The sequence below is a fragment of the Mesoplodon densirostris genome, chromosome 1, assembly GCF_025265405.1.
Source record: "Mesoplodon densirostris isolate mMesDen1 chromosome 1, mMesDen1 primary haplotype, whole genome shotgun sequence".
NCBI lineage: Eukaryota > Metazoa > Chordata > Mammalia > Artiodactyla > Ziphiidae > Mesoplodon > Mesoplodon densirostris.
Genome location: NC_082661.1, coordinates 172989918 through 173010080, shown reverse-complemented (window position 1 = coordinate 173010080; position 20163 = coordinate 172989918). Strand labels below are relative to the sequence as shown.

General features: G+C 44.5%; 1 protein-coding gene across 3 annotated transcripts in view; it reads right to left on the bottom strand.

Annotated features, from left to right (window-relative positions):
- Positions 1-20163, bottom strand: part of KCNMA1 (potassium calcium-activated channel subfamily M alpha 1) — a 748255-nt gene that overhangs the window by 83430 nt on the left and 644662 nt on the right. For all 3 annotated transcript variants that reach the window (XM_060111611.1, XM_060111630.1, XM_060111620.1), the window contains one exon: positions 12081-12174. In XM_060111611.1, the coding sequence (XP_059967594.1) occupies positions 12081-12174 (94 nt within the window). The remainder of the gene's footprint in view (positions 1-12080; positions 12175-20163) is intronic.

The window sequence follows — 20163 nt, the reverse complement described above, 5'->3', positions numbered from 1 at the left end:
AGTATTGTGAAGCAATTATACTCCAATAAAGATCTATTAAAAAAATGTTTCCTGGGCTTCCCTGGTGGCGCAGTGGTTGAGAGTCCGCCTGCCGATGCAGGGGACATGGGTTCGTGCCCCGGTCCGGGAAGATCCCACATGCCGCGGAGCAGCTGGGCCCGTGAGCCATGGCCGCCGAGCCTGCGCGTCCGGAGCCTGTGCTCCGCAACGGGAGGGGCCACAACAGTGAGAGGCCCGCATACCGCAAAAAAAAAAAAAAAAAAAAAATGTTTCCTACTGAAAAAAAAAAAGTAAATAAACGAGCCTGATGATCAATTGTCCCTCAGAGAAAAGAAAAAAAGACAGCTTTTTAACGTCAAGCCTCATTAACTAGGGTAGAGATTTGGGTACACCAGGTATCATTTGACACTAGGGCTGTAAGCCAGGATTTGCACTGGAACATCTAGAAGCATCAGGGAAGTCTCAGTGGTAAGCCACGCTGCACTCCGTACTTCCTGCAAGCCTCTCAGCCTACCCCGGATCATTTAAATATAAGTCATCCAGGATGTTACTAAAAGGGGCTGATCCGAAGACCGTCAAAAACCTCCCTGAACAAAGATATTTCCATTTCTGATCAGCCATAGTACCTGAAATTTGAACTTTGGTTTCTTGAATCAGCAAAGCAATCAATAAACAGGAATCCCCTCTTCTGTGCCGGGAATGGAGGATACCGCAATGTTGAAGGTACAGTCCCTAGTCAAAGAGAGAGTTATAATACAGCGAGCGAGAGAGAAAATGTCCATCAACGGTTGTGATACACTGTGCTAAGTGCTATAGCAAAGTGAATGTACAAGGTGGTCTGAGAACACCAGGAAAGCTGTCAATTGCCTGGTATTTGAGTAACATCAAGAAAGGCTTTGCAAAGAAGATAACTTTTAATCTGAGCCTTGAAAGGTAAGGAGGAATCTCAGCATATTATAGGCATGATCCACTAGGAGTCATTCAGAGGATTGAGACCCAAAAGAAAAGAGCCAAAGAAAGGCACCCAAAACCGTGGTTGGAGATGTCGTATTGCCTGAGCTGAGGTACAGAAGACCGGAGCTGCCCTCAGATGTGCGATGGCAGTCAAGTGGAAGATATGGATTCGACTGATTGAGTATGACCAATGGAGCTCAGACTAGGGATTTAGATAGAGCCAAACTCAAGTTTCCAGAAAGGAAGAATGTTATACAAATGGAAGGTATTTTAAAAATGACATGGGTTGTTTCCCAAGGCAGTGGATTTCTCATCATTTGAGACATTCCTGAGGAGCTGCGAATATAGAGGGGGATTTCATTATAAATTTCATTATAAATGTTGGGTGAGCCTAGATGACCTTTAAGCACTCTTCTCTCAATGAATGAGCACTGACTGAAAGGATTTTGGAAATACTGAACTACTGTTGGGTATCAAAAGGCTGGAGGACATGGAGTAAGCATAGAAAAGTTGTTTTGGGAGCAAAGATGGGAGATAAGAAGCATTGAAGACTGATTACTAGAACTGATCCTCATTAACTAGATTCACTAGACGTCTGGGAGGAAGCTTGGAATGTGATTGATTTCAGCAACATGAGAGTCACTGGCTACTTTGGGCCAGACAGGATACATTTCTTTGCCATGTGTCTGTTCCTGTAGCAACGTAAGTGCCACAGGCTGGCTTAGGCTACTCGTCTACAGGAAATTCTCCTTCTAACTTGGACTTTATATTAATAGGAGAAAGCCCAAGCATTTGCCACTGAGCACAACAACCAATAGTGCTTTGGTTGGGGGAGGAAAGGAGGACCATCAGAAACCTCCCTGAACAAAGCATCCCAACATTATCAGTTTACAAAACAACAAAGAGAATCGCTTTCATGGGCTCTCGGACAACTCCTTAAAGATTTACCTGGAACCGAGGCCCAATACTAGATATTGCCTTTCACGTCTTAACTATTTTATATATTTCCTCAACTCAGAAAGTAATCCCACCTCCCCCAAAATGGACCATAACTGATTCAAGGCTCATTTGTCACTTACCACTTAGCCAACGTACAAGCCTTATTTTAGGGTAAAACTATGAGGTGAAGTGTATCTGCTGTGTAGTTGTTATGGCCTGAATTGTATCCCCACCCCCATAAAATTTGTATGCTGTAGTCCTAACTCCTAGTATCTCAGACTGTAACTGTATTTTGAGATATGGTTTTTAAAGAGGTAATTCAGTTAAAATGAGGTCACTAGGGTAGGCCCTAATCCAATATGATTGTCGTCTTTATAAGAAGAGGAAATTTTTTTTTTTTTTTTTTTTTTTGCGGTACTCGGGCCTTTCACTGTTGTGGTCTCTCCCGTTGCGGAGCACAGGCTCTGGACGCGCAGGCTCAGCGGCCATGGCTTACGGGCCCAGCCGCTCCGCGTCATGTGGGATCCTCCCGGACTGGGGCACAAACCCGTGTCCCCGGCATTGGCAGGCAGACTCTCAACCACTGCACCACCAGGGAAGCCCCGAGAAGGGGAAATTTGGGCACAAACATGTACAGAGGGAAGATGATGTGACGTCATGGGCAGAAGATGGCCATCTACCAGCCAAGGAAAGAGGCCTGAAACAGATCCTTCCTTCGAGGCCTCAGAAGGAACCAACCCTACCAACAGCTTGATCTTGGAATTCCAACCTCCAGAACCGTGAGAAAATAAATTTCTGTTGTTTAAGACATTCAGTCTGTAGTACTTTGTTATGGCAGCCTGAGCAAATTAATACAATAGTGCACCTTAAAGAAAAATGGGCACAATGTACCAGATGTCACTCCACTGATGACCCTGGCTGTCTTTCTTGCACCTTAGGGCTCAGCTGTTCATTTAAAGGAGAAAAGCATCCTGCCATCAGTTTAGGAATACATGGAAACATACCAGAAAGACACAGTATCTTCATGAAAGAGTTTGGGTCACATACATACACAATTGGATCTGCTCTATCTGGAAGGAAACTTCTCCCCAGTCTTTAACTTGCATTTGAGGATCAATACTTATGACAGTCCAACCAAAGAAAACAAGAAACCCGGACACTAGCCAGTTAATTTGTTCAGTGGAACCAAGAGAGCTGACCCCCCCACCAAGGGAGTGTTTGGAAGTGGATACCACTGAGGGCAGAAAACCACCTATTTCTTTAGTGATTAAGTATACTGGCTCCAGAGCCAAAATGTCTTTCATCAGGTTTTGGTTCATTTACTACTTGCTACATTGTGCCTTGCCTCAGTTTCTTTATCTGTAAAATGGGAATGTTAAACATCATCATTAGTTAATGGATTCAATTTGAGGGTTGCCTGAGTAAAGACATGGCATGCACTTAGCACAGAACTTGACACACAGCATGCCCTCAATAACGGTTAACTACTGTTATTATTATCCTTCTTTATACTTTGCTTAGAACTCACTTATATATTTGTAGCTGTTGCAATGGTGAAAGGAGACAGGAAACAGAAAGTGGTTCAGTAATAAAGGTGTGGGGTTCTCCTACTATTACTTTGACTACTAGACTACTACTACTACTACTGTTGCTACTAAGATGACTAGCCATCATGGGTTGAGCTCTTAAAAATGTTGCTGTGCTAAAACTTTTACCTACGTTTTGTGATTTACTCATCACAATGACACTTACAGGTAATTTCTGTTATTATCACCCACTGGTACACTGAAACAGAGTGGATAAGTACACTGGTACACTGGTACACTGAAACAGAGTGGATAAGTAATGTGGAGAAGACAGTGGGAACAGAACTGCTTTGCCCAGAGAGGTCTTCTTAACTGGCAGTCAGTGCAGCGTGGCCCCCATCTCACCCCCTCCCACTTGCAGGAGGCAGCTGGATCGTGCTCATTCCCCACTGCAGCGCCCCAAGCCACAGTGCCCTCTACGTTGCAAAAAAGAAAAGCAGCATGGCGGGCATTTATGAAATGCACAGCTGGTGTGAATTATCAGTAGAAAATTTCCCCATGAGCCCCTGTCAGGACAATGTGCTAAGGAGAGCCTCAATAATCAACTAAGGCTGGGTGAGTTTTTGTCTTGTCCCAATATCTGAAGACTCCATTTAGGAATTACCCACATTTTTATAACAACCGAGGAGCTCCAGTGAGTTAAATTTTTCATAGCTATGCTTCTTGAATCTCAGCTCATACCTCCAAAGTCCGCAGCTAGATATTAAGCATACCTCACTTCAAAAAAAGAATAAAAGATCATTGTTTTGAGGGTTTGCAGAGCAAGGAATGCTGCTTGCCCTCAATTAATCTCAGGAAGTGAACTAAATGCCCAGCTACAGCAGACACACAAAAAGCTTGCCTTGAAGACAACAGCCTAAAGCAAAACCACAATTCTCTTTTCTAGCAAACCTGCTGTGAAGAAGGTAGCATTATATTTTAAAGAGCACAGTTCCCCTTGGAGGAAAATTCGAATTTTTTTGTGTGGCAGTGGGTTCAATGCTGGACTTCAGAAATTTACATTAAAGTACAAGTAACCAAACCAAACCAAACCGACAAACAAAAGGTATGAAAGAGGAAAGTTACCAAATGGTTTTAAAATTGCATCCTTTCCCTTGCTTGATTTTCAGGACCTCATTTCTCATCACATGATAAGGCCTTTCCTATTATTACAAGCGTCCCATCTAGATTGAGGCCAACTCTGCAGAAGTCTCCCTGGGAAACGGGAGGCTTGATAAAATTGGGCAATTTCTCATGCCTCTGCAGGCTTTTCACCCCAGTGGCAAAGACTGATTTTACTGAGTATCTGTTATGTCAGGCACCATAGTAAGGGTACCAGAACACTTCCGAAGCCTCCCGGTTTGCTTCAAATATTCCTCCCGTGCTGTCCTCCTCCATAACCTCAGAGACAGACGTGGCTTTCCCCTCCTGGGAGCTCTTAACAGAAGTAAGATGCTCTTTCAGAGATAATAATTTGCACAACTGTCTTATCCATCAGTTGGTGATCTTCTTCAGGGCAGGGAAGTCCTATTTTACTCTTCCACACATTTCCAGAACCCAGCAGAAGACCCAGTAAACAACCAACTACCAAGAGAAGCTGATGAATGATCTCTGATCTCTGAATATCTCAAATCATTCAACAGAAACTCCCCAGACCCTCTATGCAGACCAGAAAAAGTGTCCAGTGAGAGCCCCTTTGCCTTTGACATCTTGTAACAATTTGTTTGAGGAACAATCCAGGCTCTTGCGCTGTTTTTCCGCTTTACAGGCACAGTACTTGAAATTAGGGCATCGTGATCGGAAGGAAGGGAGACTCTGTAGTATGTCTCTAACCAGTCAGGCTGCCTGGAATGTGCCTGAAGCCAGCTGCTGTAACTGATCAGCAGACAGGACTCATGCCTGATGTACAAGGTGGTCAACACAGCTGTTCTTAACAAATGTTTAGTGCTCCAGTGCCAGGGCTGAACATTTCTGTGAGAAGGGTCCCCATCACGTGAAGCTCCTCCCACTGCTCTGATTCCTGTAAGTGGTGGTTCTCGAAGCATGACCCCACACCAGCTGCCTCAGCATCACCTGGGAACTTGAGAGAAACGCAGTTCTCCAGCCCAGCCCAGACCTACTGAATCAAGCTCTGTTTCAACAAGGTGCTCCAGATGATTCTGACGCATGCTGAAATTTGCGGATCACTGCTGTAAAGTTTTGCCCAAATGGAGAGGCTTTGTGGTTTGAGGCAATCCTACCAAAGTTAGCAACTAGTTGCAACATACGGACTGGAAGGCTATGGTTCTATTCAACGAGGCTGGGATCAGGGTGAGGCCATCGAGGGACCTCGGTGCAAAACGGAAGGAGGCACCTCACATGCCCCACTGTAGTCCTGGCCCTGCTATTCAAATGGAGAATGCAGCTCTGGTGACAAAAGTGCACCCAGGTCACCTGCTCTGACTCTCGCTCTGTGACTCTCTGGAACTTGAGGGGTTGTGTCAACACTTGATAGAAATTCCTAACCTGGAAGCCACGCAAATGACTCTCTTGCTGACGTCTACCTCCAAGAGCTAATCAGCAAATAAATCAGCAAAGAAAAGCAAATGAAATATTCTTTCTTATCAAGTGCAACGCTTATAATTCAGTTTTCCACCCTCCTTGCTTCCCATCGCTTCTTCCACTCCACAGAAGACAACGTCGCAGGCAGTAGCCAAGTCCTTCAGGGCAACGTTCAGGAGCCGCAGGTCACATGCATGGGTTTCTGGCTGCAGCAGCCACAGGAGACCAGAGGGGGTCTCAGGTGGTCTCCTCAAAAGGGCCCATACTTAGGTTTTCAGCACCATAAATGGTTCTGACTCAATGGATCTGCTTCTTTCTTGGGTGAATTTTATTTCTGGGTGAATGCTATTTCCTGCTAGGTCGCAAGGATCCTGACTTCGGGATTCTGCCCTAACTCATCCTTCAAAGCTGCCTCCACTGTCCTATGTAATGCTCGTCTCTCCTGAGACACGGCTGCCCCCTACCCTCCACCCCCATCTCCCCGAGATGGCCAACCTTGGAGCCACCTTGAGAAAGCCTTCAGGCCACTCTGGCCAAACTTTCTGTATCTCTCTACTTGCATTTTTTTTTTTCTGCCCAACAAGTAAACAATCAAGAACTGCGGCTCCCTAGTATGTCATCTCTTGCTAGACAGCCAACATCCTCAGAGCAAGAAGGAAATTACTGCCTTTATTGATATCTGGGAGACAAGCCGGGAGAGCTGACATGTTCTTCAGTCCTGGAGGAGAGTGGACAACATGCTTTTGAAATGAGGGGACAGGATAATGAGCCTCTACTGTGTATGCAATGTGTCCAGGGACCTGTGTCAAATCCACCACCTTGGGATGATGAGACCCACCATTTCTTTCTTCTGCAGTCCCGTGAGGGCCTGTCATTTGCTATGTGTTTGTGCATTAAGAGGTGGATTTACTTAGCTAAGCTGTCCTGGCCTTCCTTCTTCATTCTGCCCAGCGAAAGAGATCGGGAGAGTGGCATTCTGTCCCCAACTCTGAGTGGGCTCAGGCCACTCTGCCATTTTCTATTACTACAACCTTTCAAGCTGGCAGTCCTAATAAAAAGACCCCGTGAGAGGTATGCGTCAAAAGGGAGAGGCTGGGACTTAACAAGCAGATGAGTTTATTTCATTTAATAATCAGTTAGGGCCCAAGAGGATAATCTGTTTTACTCCAATCATATTTCCACTCTGATTCACAAAACAAATATCTAATGTTTCCTGGGTCTTATGACATGAAGCTCCTTTCACAGCATTCGGTATCTGTTTTTAGTGCTGTCAGTTATCCTCGCTAGCCTGGCTGGGGGCTACCTCTTTGTGTAAAGCGTCCACCCGACACATCCTGGGTAAATCCTCATAGCCCATGGTATCTTACACCAAGTCCCCTCTAGCACCTGAGGGAAGAGGCGTTACTGTCATTATGTCAGGAATGCTGTGTGTCCTTCTTGGGAAGACTGTTTAGCCCACGTCTGGTCCACTATTCTAAAGCAGACCCTGAACGGTTTGGTACCCAGAGGTACCACGGCTCTCCAGAAGGCCCTGATGGAGGGTTCTAAACCTGTCCTTATACTTTCATCAGTGATCCTCCCAAAACACAAGTTAGGGCACTGCCTCCTCAAAAACCAGCAAGGTTTTGGCCTATGACAGGAAAGGCCTTCATGACTGGGTGCCAGAATATGCTCATATTTTCAACTCCAGTTATGCAACTCTAAGAATGCCTTTCTCCAGCCACATCAAGCCACTTGCAATGGCCTGAGCACTCTCCTATTCCCCTCATCAGGCAGAAGAATGAAGCAGTAAACAATATGGGTTTGGAAACCAAACCATCTGGGTTCAAATCTTCCCAATTAGGTAAGACTTACTAGATTTACTACTCTTTGCATCTCTGTGACTCAATTTCCTTATCTGTAAAATGGACGAGAGAGCAATCCCTCCTCCTGGAGCTGTAGTTAGGATTCCAGGAATTAACAGGCCTAATGCTCTTGGAATGATGCCTGGCACCTAGTAAACAATGGACAAGGGTGGCTAGTGCTATTAGTCGAGAATTCTCCATATCCTTCACAACCTGGGCTCAGCCTCCCAGACCAGAGGTAATGAGGGCACCCTCTGCTCCCACAGCCCACGCTGGTAGGTCTCTACTCTGTCCTTATTCCGTTTTGCTGTATATGCTTGTCTGTCTCCCACATCAAACCGTGAGCATTTTGAAAACACGTAACCCATGTAACTTGAAGAGTGTAATCCATCTTACTTTACACCCCTCAAAGACCTTCCACAACATCTTGAGTACAGCAGGCTCTCTCTAAACATTTCCCAGATAAGAATTAATCTGAGAAAAGAAATAGAAGCAGGCAGCTAAAACGCATAACCTTTCGGGTTGCATTTGAGGACACTGTGGGAGCCTGGGCATCTCCCCCATTACCATCTACCCACTGAAGACATATTCTCAGCAGCCAAAAAGCATCTGTGAAGGTAACTACTCGAAGGTGGTTGTGAGAAGAACCAAATGTGATAGTAACTGGGGCCGGGATTTAGGAATCCAAGAATCTCCTTCAACTGGAGTCAAAATGGTGTCCAGTGAACTTTCTTTTTCCTAGAGAGATTTTCTAGACAGATTTCACTAGAGAGTCAGTGGGGTCTGGGAGGCCACCAAATTAAGAACCCTTGACTTAATTATTCAGAGACAAAGTTCCTGCCCTCTAGAGCCTCACAAATGAAGGAAGACAGAGCTTTCCTGACAGGGCACAAACCCACTGAGTAGGGAGAACGGGGCAATAGGTGCTTGGCGATTTTAGAGGAAAACTAGGAGAGAGGCTCCTTAAATAATTCCCTGTTAAGAGACCCACAGGGAGATGAATACAGGGCCCCGGTTAACTCCTCAGCCTGCTCCTCTGTAGGATTTGAAGCCAAAGGTCTCTATCATGACACAAAGACCCCTGACTTGGAGCACAGACGCTCACCATTTGCTCAGTCTGGCTGTGAGGGTTGTTTTCTGTGTCAGGGTAACTACAAAACATACGGCCTCAGGATCCAGACACAGAAAGTGAGGCAGTTCATCTAATGATTGCACAGAGAGTTAAGCAACACTTAAAAACCACGGTAGACCCTGCTACCAGAACAAAGGGGAGACAAAGACCATTAGTGCAGAGTCCCTGTAGCATTTCCTGCTGGCAGATGGCTTGCAAGGACCCCTCACGCAGGAGCCTGTTTTATTTGCAGAGGCCACAGTGGTAAATTAAAGCCCAGCCCAGCCCATTCTGGGCTCTCCGGTTTCTCTTGGAACTGTCCCTATCACTGCCCGTAGGCCACTAAAACCTGCCCGCATTCAGAATGATTGATTCTGCTCAAGCAGCAAGCCACAAACTCATGTCGAAACACCCACCTCAAATGAGTCATTAGCCTCCTTTATGGATGTTTCAGGTCACAGGGAATAGGACCTGGGAGCCCTATCTTTTGTAGAGTAGAAAGGGAGTGTTGGAAGATGTTGCAGGGGAGGACCTAGACAAACCTCGAGGTGGTACAGGAACCCCTCTGTTTTCTGTCAATTAGCAAGAGGGAGCTAGAAAAACTAAGCCCCGGCAACCTCACGGCCAGGGCCAGGGATTCAAACCAAACCCAACCAAACCGTCCATGGGCTCTTCGTTCCTACCCAGGAAATGAAGGGCAACAGAGGGAGGGCTCAACACCCTGTCTTGGCTCCCACACCAGACAGAGTCTGTAGAGTACCTGCAACACAGAAAGTCAAGGTGAAGGAGGAGTGCCTGAGACTTTCTGACTTGTCATGGGGCGGCCCGTTCCAGCTGAGCAGCCATCGAGGTCGTCGTGGGCTGGTGGGGTAAAGTGCCCTGGCGACAGTAGTCACGGCCATAGCAGCAGCCCAAAGGCACCAACACAAGAAACCCGAGTTCTGTAGCTTGGCAAGTTTCAGCTCACCGCCTGGCCCACGTTTAGCAATTCTGATGTACCGCGGAGCAGACAGCTCCAGCCTGGGAGGACTGCCTTCCTCAGCCCCTCTCCGACAGGCAATGAAAGCAAGACCCACTTTGAAAATTCTCCCCCATCATGCAAACTGACACAGGCATGCTTTTCAAAAGCCCACAGCCAATCTGTTGATCATTACTTATTTACAAAGGCCTTCAGGCACAAAGTCCTGTAAAAACCATACTTGTTACAGTACATACTAGCTTTTTCTGCTTGTGGAAAAAAAGTCCCCCCAAGGCTACCTCAAACCATCACTTTCTATCGCACATAAAACGTAGCGTGTAACACTAAAGTATTTAATATATAGGGTATAATATATATACAGGAAAGGCATTTGTGTAGAAGTATGTTACCCTGGATTTGGTAATTTGATGTTTTGCTGAAGGCTACGACTTAAAGAAGCTTCCACCTCGTACAGAAGACCTGTCATCTTGGTACCCAAGAGCCAACAGAAGAAAGAAGTACCCTTAAGCAGCAAAACTTTGACACAGCTTTGAAGCATATGAAAACAGTGTAACTCCTCAGAATTATTATTACTCAAGATCAGAGAAATGAGCCATACTTTACATAGCAAACAGGGACAGGGAATTTGGCTCCAAAGGTTTCAGATTTTTCAGACTTCTCTTTATTTATTTATTTGCTTCTCTAAATTTAGGCAAAAGAAAGTGCCTGGGCTTTACTTGCAATGGATAAAACTATTAGCATGAGATGAGGCGATTACCTAAAGGTGAGCAAATGCAGAGCAGAGGTGAGCACGACAACCAGCATCAGAAAAGGGAGAGGCTTGGCAGTTGGCACATTTTATTCCTCCTCATAAACTGTAAACAAGCATGTAAATCAGCAACACCCAAGCAAGACTGAGTGAAGGGAAGGCAGAGAACTGTTAAGGAAACATTGAACAGGAAGAGGGGATGGTGACGGAAAAGGACACGGGGCTGGGTGAGTCTTCTCCTGGGACCTGCGTCCTCAACCATATGAAGACGGACTGCCCTCTCTCCATCCTAGAAAGGTGGTCATGGGGAGCCAGGAAGATGCAAATGCTTGGAAAAGGGGAGGAGGAGGAGGAAATCGCTGTGATTTTTTTTTATCAATAATCAAAGGGAAGAGAGCAGCCAATGTCAATGAAAAGAAGAAATTATCGTCAAGATGGCAGGTGTTTCCGTGGCAGGAACCATTTAGGGAAAGCAGTGCAAATCTGAAATCACTCCTGTTTCATTGAGGTGCTGGAGAGCTAGGATGATGGGGGGAAAGAAGCACTGGGATTGGCAGATGAATCGAAGACAGAAAAAGGAAGATGAAAGATGAAGAGTCCAAGGAGAGGATCCAACAGAATTCTACTGAAAATTGACTTCACTTGCCATTTCCTAGAGGAAGCCGCAGTCAAGACAGAAAGAAGAGAGGGAAGGAAGGAAGGAAGGAAGGAAGGGAGAGAGAGAGGGAGGGAGGAGAGAAAGAGAGAGAGAGAGAAAAAGAGTGCACACAAGCTCTATTTCATAATTAATATTGCTTTTAGCCTGAGCAGAACTGGATTACTTTTGAACTTTGCTTTGGCAAGTCCACAGATTATTAGACTTTTTTATCAGTCAAAATCAATTAACAGAAATTTGATTTCAATCGACAGGATAAAGAGAAGGTAATCTTCAGGTTCATTTTTGATTGTGATGATACATCTCACATATGGCCTTAAGTACAGAAAACAGTCCTCTCGGAGGGACTCCAGCAGAAAGAGACTTGCTGGAGGCAAACTAACCACACGGGTTCCTCTGATTGGTTGCCGTTGTCATTAGCGCCACTGCTGTTTAGGAACTACACATAGACAGGACTTGGTGACAGCTCAGACTTTAAAGCCTATGTATTTTTCAAACAGCTTTTCAAACTGTTTTTCATGACAGAATTTTTTCAGCTCTATCATTAACTGCTGACAAGCTGACAGAATAAATACTTCAGCCTTTAAGAAGCCATCTAACGATCTCGTCCCCTCCTCCGCCGTGAGCCTGCTGGGGAGGGGAGCCTCTGGGCCTGGCAAGGTGGGGAGGGGGCAAGGACAGGAGATGGAGCGAGAGGGGGACCCACCGGTGGACCCACCGCGTGGCCCGGGCCCCTATCCTTACCTCATCAGCTTGGGCGAGGAGCTGGGTGAGTTCCGCATGCCTCCGTTGCGCTGCTTTTTTTTGGGTGACAGTGTTGACGGCTGCTCATCTTCGACTGGAAATACAGGCAGCTCATGAGATTATGAACAGCTTGAGGGCAGACTGTGCAATACAGGCAAGATATCAAAGGACACACACTCACGGCTCAGTCACTCACTAGGAATTCACGGCCACCTCTTAGGACCCAAAGACCAAAGCGTTAGTCAAAGAGGCCGGCTTAGAAAAGGTGAGAGCATCACCTCTAGACACTCCAGCGTTTGAACATGCAATTTAAACAGACTGTAACAGCGTGAAAACACCCTGCCATTAGAGAGAAAAGAAATTATAATCTATCTGTACACCAATACATGTATGTGTGTGTGTATATATATATGTATATATACGTATATATATATATATATAGGAACACTCCATCATTCTGCTTAGAATTTCTTTTTGGTTACTTTGTTTTGCTGGGTAACCAGATAGGTTTTCTTGTAACCAAAATCAGAAATAAAGCTGTATTTGAAGCAGCAGCATAAGAGCTGCCAGCCGGCTGCTTCTGCAAACGGACCAATGTAACCAGGTCCTAATTCCTACATGCCAGAGGAAAAAGCCTTGGAAGGACGCAGGGATTTGAGGCCTTACGAGCCAATGTTTCAGTCCGTCAGGACTGGGAACATTGGTATGTTCTGGTTCAAGAATCCCAGCCCAACTCAGCTCTCGTCCCTCCACCCCCCAAGAGGGAGGGCCTGTGTGCATGGGATCCTTTCTTAATTCATTAAGATGGGAGGAAGGGGCTGCAAGGCTGCAGAACCAGGCGGGAGAAGAGCGCCCAAAGGGAGGAGGAGGTTGCCACTGAATGCTATCTCTGAGGAGGGGCGGGGAAGGAGGGCAGCAGAGGGGACTGGAAACCACAGGCTGTTGTCCAAATGTCTACACCACAGAGATCACTAAGTGATCCAAAGTTCTGCTCACAAACAACACAGCACACTCTACTGCTTTTGCCCAAAGACACCCACGAATAAGCTTTGGAGATGTATTAGCCTGTATCACGTTTCTTTTTAAGAGAGCTGCTTGATAATTAGCAGATTGCATACCCAGCCTGTCACCCAAGGGCACCAGCAGCAAAATCCTAGTCTTCCTCTCCCCACGCCCCACAACACAGGCTAAAGCTGTAATGTCAAGGAGGAAAAATAGGATCCTCGGATTCTTATTGTTGACTGCAACACAGACTGGGAGGAAGCACCCCTGAAACTCGAAATAACATGCAGTTACCTTAAAGCTAAGAAGAGAAATATTAGCAGCGACAACATCAAAAGAAGCTTGATATATGTTAAAGGTGTACAAGGCTCAGGTGGGGGGAGGAAATGCCATCTCAGCTACTTGATATTATCCAGGAAGACCCATATCAGAACATGCATGATATGGTACTCCCCTGAAAACCCTAAATACATTTAGTGTGTTATGATACATGGTCCCAAAGAGATAATAATAATCTAACTACCCTCCAAATCTGTTTCAAGGTATCACTCTTGGTACACTCCTTTATTCTACTGTCAGTCTGGGGTTGTCTAACTTCTGGCTGACACAGGGAGACGGAACAAGAATGTGGTTGGAGATAAGAGCATGACCAGAAGAAATGAAGGCAAAAAAGCACCTGCAAATGCCCACAGCCCTTACTCGCTACCACCTGCTCCCCCCTGTCCTGTCCCCCCAGAGGGCCAGGCTCAGGCTGCAACCATATCAGTCACTTAGGGCTCCAGGCAGGAACTATGTGGCCGGGAGGATATCGCATCTTATCAGAAACGAGTATCCACAGCAAATCACATAGAGACTAAATAGCACTTAAAAGATTAAAGGAAATAAATACAAGCCACATAAATGGTATTGGAAAAAATCACTTAGAGGTGATATGCATCTCTCAGCAAGCAAACAGGCACTCTGAGCTTGACCTGCATTCATCTTCCTTTCATAGGATAGGGGGCCAGGCATCCCAGGCAATAATGGGGTAAAAAGGCAGAGAGACTGAGATAAAGAGAGAGAGAGAGGAGAGAGAGGAGAGAGAGGAGAGGGCAGAGAGAGAGGAGAGAGGAGAGAGGAGAGAGGAGAGAGGAGAGAGGAGAGAGGAGAGAGGAGAGAGGAGAGAGGAGAGAGGAGAGAGAGAGAGAGAGAGAGAGAGAGAGAGAGAGAGAGAGAGAGAGAATGTGTGTGTGTGTGTGTGTGTGTGTGTGTGTGTGTGTGAGTGTACTTTTGCACTTTCCCCACCTTAGGATGGGGTAGAAGTCTTGCATTGACTACCTCCATAATACAAGGTCATCTTTTAATATGGACCACTTGCAATGATTGCACTGTGTTCAGGATGACCTAGATTAGTTGAGCAGCATGATGTACTAAATAACGTGTGCATGTGAATTGATCTAGTAGGAGGTGGAAATTCTTTTCTTCTCTATCACACAAGCCTTCTTGTGTGATATCCAAAAAGGTCTTTTAGCTAACCTAGTCTATGTGGCTAGCTTTATTCAAGGCCACCAGATGTTGCCATGGTTTTGTCTAATTATACAACGAGTCTACAGTCATTAAGAAGTCACACTCACTGGCATTTCTGCTAGATTCTTTTTCTTAACTTTTCTTTTCCCATTTGCACTGGGCCAACAATACATAACCCTCTCTGGTTAAGTGCCCATTAACCTTGCACCTTGTCACTGTCTGTTTACCTGCAGTGATCTTCAGATGGAAGACTTGCAAGTTAATACCTGTTCACCAGCTCCAGGGAAACACCTTGTTCTGGTGCTTAAAAGTCAGGTCTCCTTCTATGCAAGGAAATGATTTATTTTCATCGCAACTCAGAAAGATCATCCATCATAATCATACTGCATTTAAACTGGGATTTGTTCTCTTAAATGAAACGCATGTTCAAAGGTTTCCTCCTGCACTCATGGCCTGGAAATGCAGATCTTCTCCCTGAAGAGATGGGGGGAAATGTCTCCAGCTTACATATACGAACGTTGTGTAATGGAGACCATTACATGCGGCTTAGATTCCACAAGAGGAGCAGTGATAACTTCTGTCTCCTAAGTAGGATATAAACCATATTTAATTATTATCCTTTTATATGGATTCTATCAATTTCTGCATATTTAAAGAAAGCAGATCGAGGAAAACTTTTAGTTAAGCTATAAAATATAATTTTCATTTCATGGCTTCTGTGACTACATGAGAGGAATAAAAATGGAATTAAAAGGGAGACTTAAATTTACTTTCATGAAAGACAAGTATTGAAGGAATGGGCCGCTACCTCACGCCAACACACGTTTCCAGGTTCATAGTTAGCCTGGTTTCTGGCTAATTACACTACACCCCTGTCTCCAGCATGTCCACTAGAGTCATCCTGCTGTGGTAGCCGTAGGAAGATTAGATCTTTTAAAGGAACCTGACTTACCAGCTTCCTTAAAACACAAACAAGTTCAGGAATCCAATGTGGAATTTTTATAGGAGCTGAACTCCATCCAATCTCAGAATACTAATAAAATTCAAGGGCTTGTTTTTGCACATCCCTAAGTATAACACTTAATGTGCTGTTGTAACTTCCCAGTGCTCGCTTGTCTAATAGGCACTGAATCTAACAGTTTTACAGTTTGGGAAGACTCAGTGCTAGAAAAATGTCAGGCAAGTCTAATGAGCTTTCAGATCCCTTGGTTTGCACTGGAATTTAATTTAAAGTTACAATGATGTTTTAACATGTTTGCTTATACTTGACTAAAGAGGATTCATTATTTCAATGACATAACCTCCAGACAATGTTCTGGGAATTGATTTAAGATGTGGTGGTAATTCCAATAGCCTTAATGAAGAGTTGAACATCTGTAACAACATTTTACTCAACTTTTCATCAGCATTCTGTTTTAAAGCAAAAGCAAGGCAAGATCTTCTAGAAACACTGGCCAGAACTCTGGGCTCACTTCAAGATGATCATATACTTTACTGGATATTTTTAAAAAGAGGAATCCCTCTCTTTATTGCCCTAGCTAGCTTGCAAACACTGTGTCAAGGTTCACCAATGCCTCTTTGTGGCTACTTCGAGTAAAATGGGGCAACAATTCCAACTTTCCTAAGTAGTCCAGTGCTAACCCATGATGGACCCAATGCTCAGCTCCAGCCTGGGGGCACATTCCTCTTTCCCTGTTTCCTCAACAGGGTTTAGGGGGATGATGCCCTTTGAGACTTAAAGATGAGTTTGTTGGCTGCAGTTAAAAAATAGTTCAAAGCGAATAAACTAACTCGGAAACGTAATAAAAGGCAAACAACCCACAAACATGAGTCAACTGGCTATCTCCATTACGTTATTAATCACCACATCTGGAGAAACCCACATCTGTACACACTTAGCAGCTCATTAGTAACATCATATTCACACTGGAATCAGAGTAAGAGGCATGCAAAGTGGCTTGAACGCAAATGCATCTAGCTAACAGGGCTTCCGACTGAAGTCTCGTGCAAGCTGCTAGTTTGGGGTTAGGGTAGTTTTAATGATTATTTATCGTTTTCTATGGGTTTTCTCTTTGGTATTTTGCTGCCCAACAAGCTAAATGCATGCTGAAATCCACAGTAGTCCATCTTTCTTCTCCCACTGAGCTCAGCATGTTAAAGTAGAACATGGAGGGGTGCAGTTATTAAAAATTGGGATGGATTCCAAAACTCCTTCACCTGGCTCGGTCACAAGCCGAGAATTGTGAGTTGTGTTCTTGAACTCAAATGGGTGTTTGGGAAAGCGTGATCTAGCTCCAACCTTGACTGCCAAACAATAACAAGAAAAGGAAACCGAAATTAATCCTTGGTGAAATTTTTCATTAGAAAAGTTCCAAACCAGTTTTAACATTGACTAGAACTACAGTCTTAAATTAAAATGGAAGTTTCCTCCCTCACAGCTGAATTGCAGGGTTTTTCTTTTCTTTTCCCCTGATGACTTCTTGAAACTCTTTTTGCTGTGTTATGTCATCAACATCAGATGGGATAATACGTCACAGACAATCTTGTGTGTGTTATCATTTCCTCAAACATACAGAGTTCCCTTCTGCCCTATGACATACACAGACACAGAAAACTCAAGTTTCGCAGGAAGACCAGACCCCTTATTCTCCTGAAACCTGCTAAAAATGCATCCTACTGAATAATCATTATAGTCCAACTCATCAACCCTCAATGTGAAACTCTCGCTTTCATCTCAAACCGCTGGCTTGGTCAGCACCCTTGGCTGTGATATCGCCCGCCTAACTTGCATTAAATGCCAGGGGTTTGCCACTCCTAGGAAAGGGAGATGTGTAGCATCTCCTTGTATCATGAGTGACATCAGTGAAAACTGGGTGTGTGTTTTCGGCCTTGCAGGATGTGAGTGTTGTTTTACTGAAACTGGCAATTTATGAAATCGTTGGACTAGAGATTGAACAGTGTGCTTCCTGTTTCCTGTGGGTTTATCAAACTTCTCATCCCCCCAAGGAAAATCATGTAAATCATAGTAGTACAGTCGTTTTGCAATAAAGTAATTCACAATGGACAAAACTTCCAAGCTGAGCCAACCTCTCTCTGGTACAACTGCTTAAGACTTTCACCAGGAAATCTGGGCTAGTTAACTCCGAGGTCTTACAATGTGGCCAGGAAAGAGCAATCCCTGGGTTGCAGCACAGAATGGCACCCTTTTTACAGAGGGATGTCTCCTGTCTTACAATCATAGACTACCAGAATACTGGCTGCCTGTCACTCAAACCAGACGGGTGAGAGGGCATGAATATTTCCATAAGCAATAAAGGCAAAACAACAGTAACAAGAATAACAAATGCCAGATAAATAACCCATACCGTGAGTTTGGTCCTATAACTGCTGTAAAGGAGCACTTGACTATTGTTTTAGCATGAATCTCCCAGTGGGGAATGCCATGGGCCCATCAGTGAGGTTGTGCAGCTAAGATAAGGGTAAGACAGGCATCGCAGCCAAATTCTACGCCTACAGGGTCAGTGGGCAGCTCGAGATCAGAACACGGGGAAGTTAAAGTGGGTATATCCTCTGAATTAGAGTTTCAGGTCTGACAACCTTGGGACAACATATATCACCAAGAAGTCTGGTGAAGACTTTGAGGTCTTATTGATAAAATCAATCCCCCCCAAAAAAAGCTTACTTGTTTTGAAAGATCATGGTGAATATTAATACACAGATAATTAAAAAATGAAGGATGCTTCCTATCAAAAGCAATGCCAACAATAATGTAACCAACACAATATATACAACTCTCTATAATTGAACCATCACTTTACCATATACATTATCAGGCAGGGTAATTTCACAACTTCTAGGTGAGAAACAGCAAATGCATTTATTTGGAAAACCTAGAGGATGTAGGCAGGAAACAACAACGACCTGTTATTATGTAAAATGAGGATGGAAAGAATCTCCAAGCTGCCAGAGCCCAGGCACAGGGAGCAGCACCCCACGGTAGGCTGAGGGGGCAGGGAAGGGGAGGCTTGTTGGAGGCTTTTCATTTCTGGCTTTTGTGGAGCTAACAGGAGAATGGAGGGGGAGACTTTAAGGAACAATAGGTTATGTAGAAGTTAATCACAGGGTATATTTCTGGCTCTATTCACTGCCTAGGAAACCTGAATTGTGTACGTTTGAGCCCATCAACACAGAGTAATGAGAGAATTCAGCTCCTACATGGGAGAGAGAAGAAATACTCTACAAATATATTAACAGAATCCACATGACCTGGATTGCAATGTTCTCTACAGAAATACTGTGGCCTAACAGATCTTCGAGAATCAAATTTGGTGGATTAGATGTACCTGCTGTACTCTCACACCCCATCCCAAACCATAGCCTCATGTTCTATATGTATCCTGGTTAGAGTCCAACATTCATCAAAATCCCCTGCATCTGGAATCTTAGCTAAAATATCTTTACTAAAAACTTGAGCTATCATTATAACCTGCCCAATGCTCTTGCCCTGCTCAGTATTTGGTAGAAAAGTCCTTTTGAAGATCTGGTTGCCTTTGGTTCTTTTCTTTCTTCTTTTCTTAGAATAGACTGTCTCCATCACCTCAAGGGCAAAGAAGAGTCTCAAGCAAAGATCACTCGGTATTAGCTTCTCAGAGATGAGACACAGAAAAGAACAAGGGAAATCTAAAAGCGAATACACAATGGAAATGAGAAATGCAAGAATTTCTTTGAATTATCGCTATGGAGTTTGGAGATTGGGAAGGTAGTAGAAGAAAACTTTTACTCTGAATCAAACAGAAAAAAATTGTACAAGAGTTCAACCCAAACAGCCTCTTCTCAACTTTCCTTTCCTTCTCTCCTTCTGCCCTACTTCCAACACCAACAAGATGATAAAGACTTTGAGGCCAAAAGCGTACCTGACTCCTTCTCGTAGCCCTGACACATGCAGTACATGTTTGTGGGGCTGAGTTGCAGAATAGGGATGAAATCTGCCAAGTTCCTGGCACCAACAGCTGCCTTCTTTCTTTTTATATTTCTCAAGTTCCGGGATCAGCAAACTATACTCTGGAACATATCTCTCTAAAGCTTATGAGCTAAAAATAGTTTTTACAATTTTAAATGGTTAGGGGGGAAAATCTAAGATGAATAATATTTCATAACACATTGAAATGATATGAAATTCAAATTGCAGTGGCTCTAAAGAAAGTTTCTCATAACATGGCCACAGTCATTTGTTTACCTGGCATCTATGGCTGCTTCCACTCTACAACGCAGAGTCAAATGATTGCGATTGCGACTGTGAAGCCCACAAAGCGTAACTTATTTACTAGCTGGTCCTCGATAGCCAAGGCTTGCTGATGTAGATATCAGCAAACCTTGGTTACCTCATGTATCTTCTCACGTTGTCCTAGCTTTCCAGTTTTCAAAAAGGACAACGCTCCCCCCAGTGTGCCGAGACAGCCAGACAATAAAAGCAACGCACACGGAACTCACTTCAAGTGCACAGCTGTGGGGAATTCGGGAGGGATGGAGGTAGTTCAGAGACTTGAATGTCCTTCCCACCCAACCTGCTATTTGT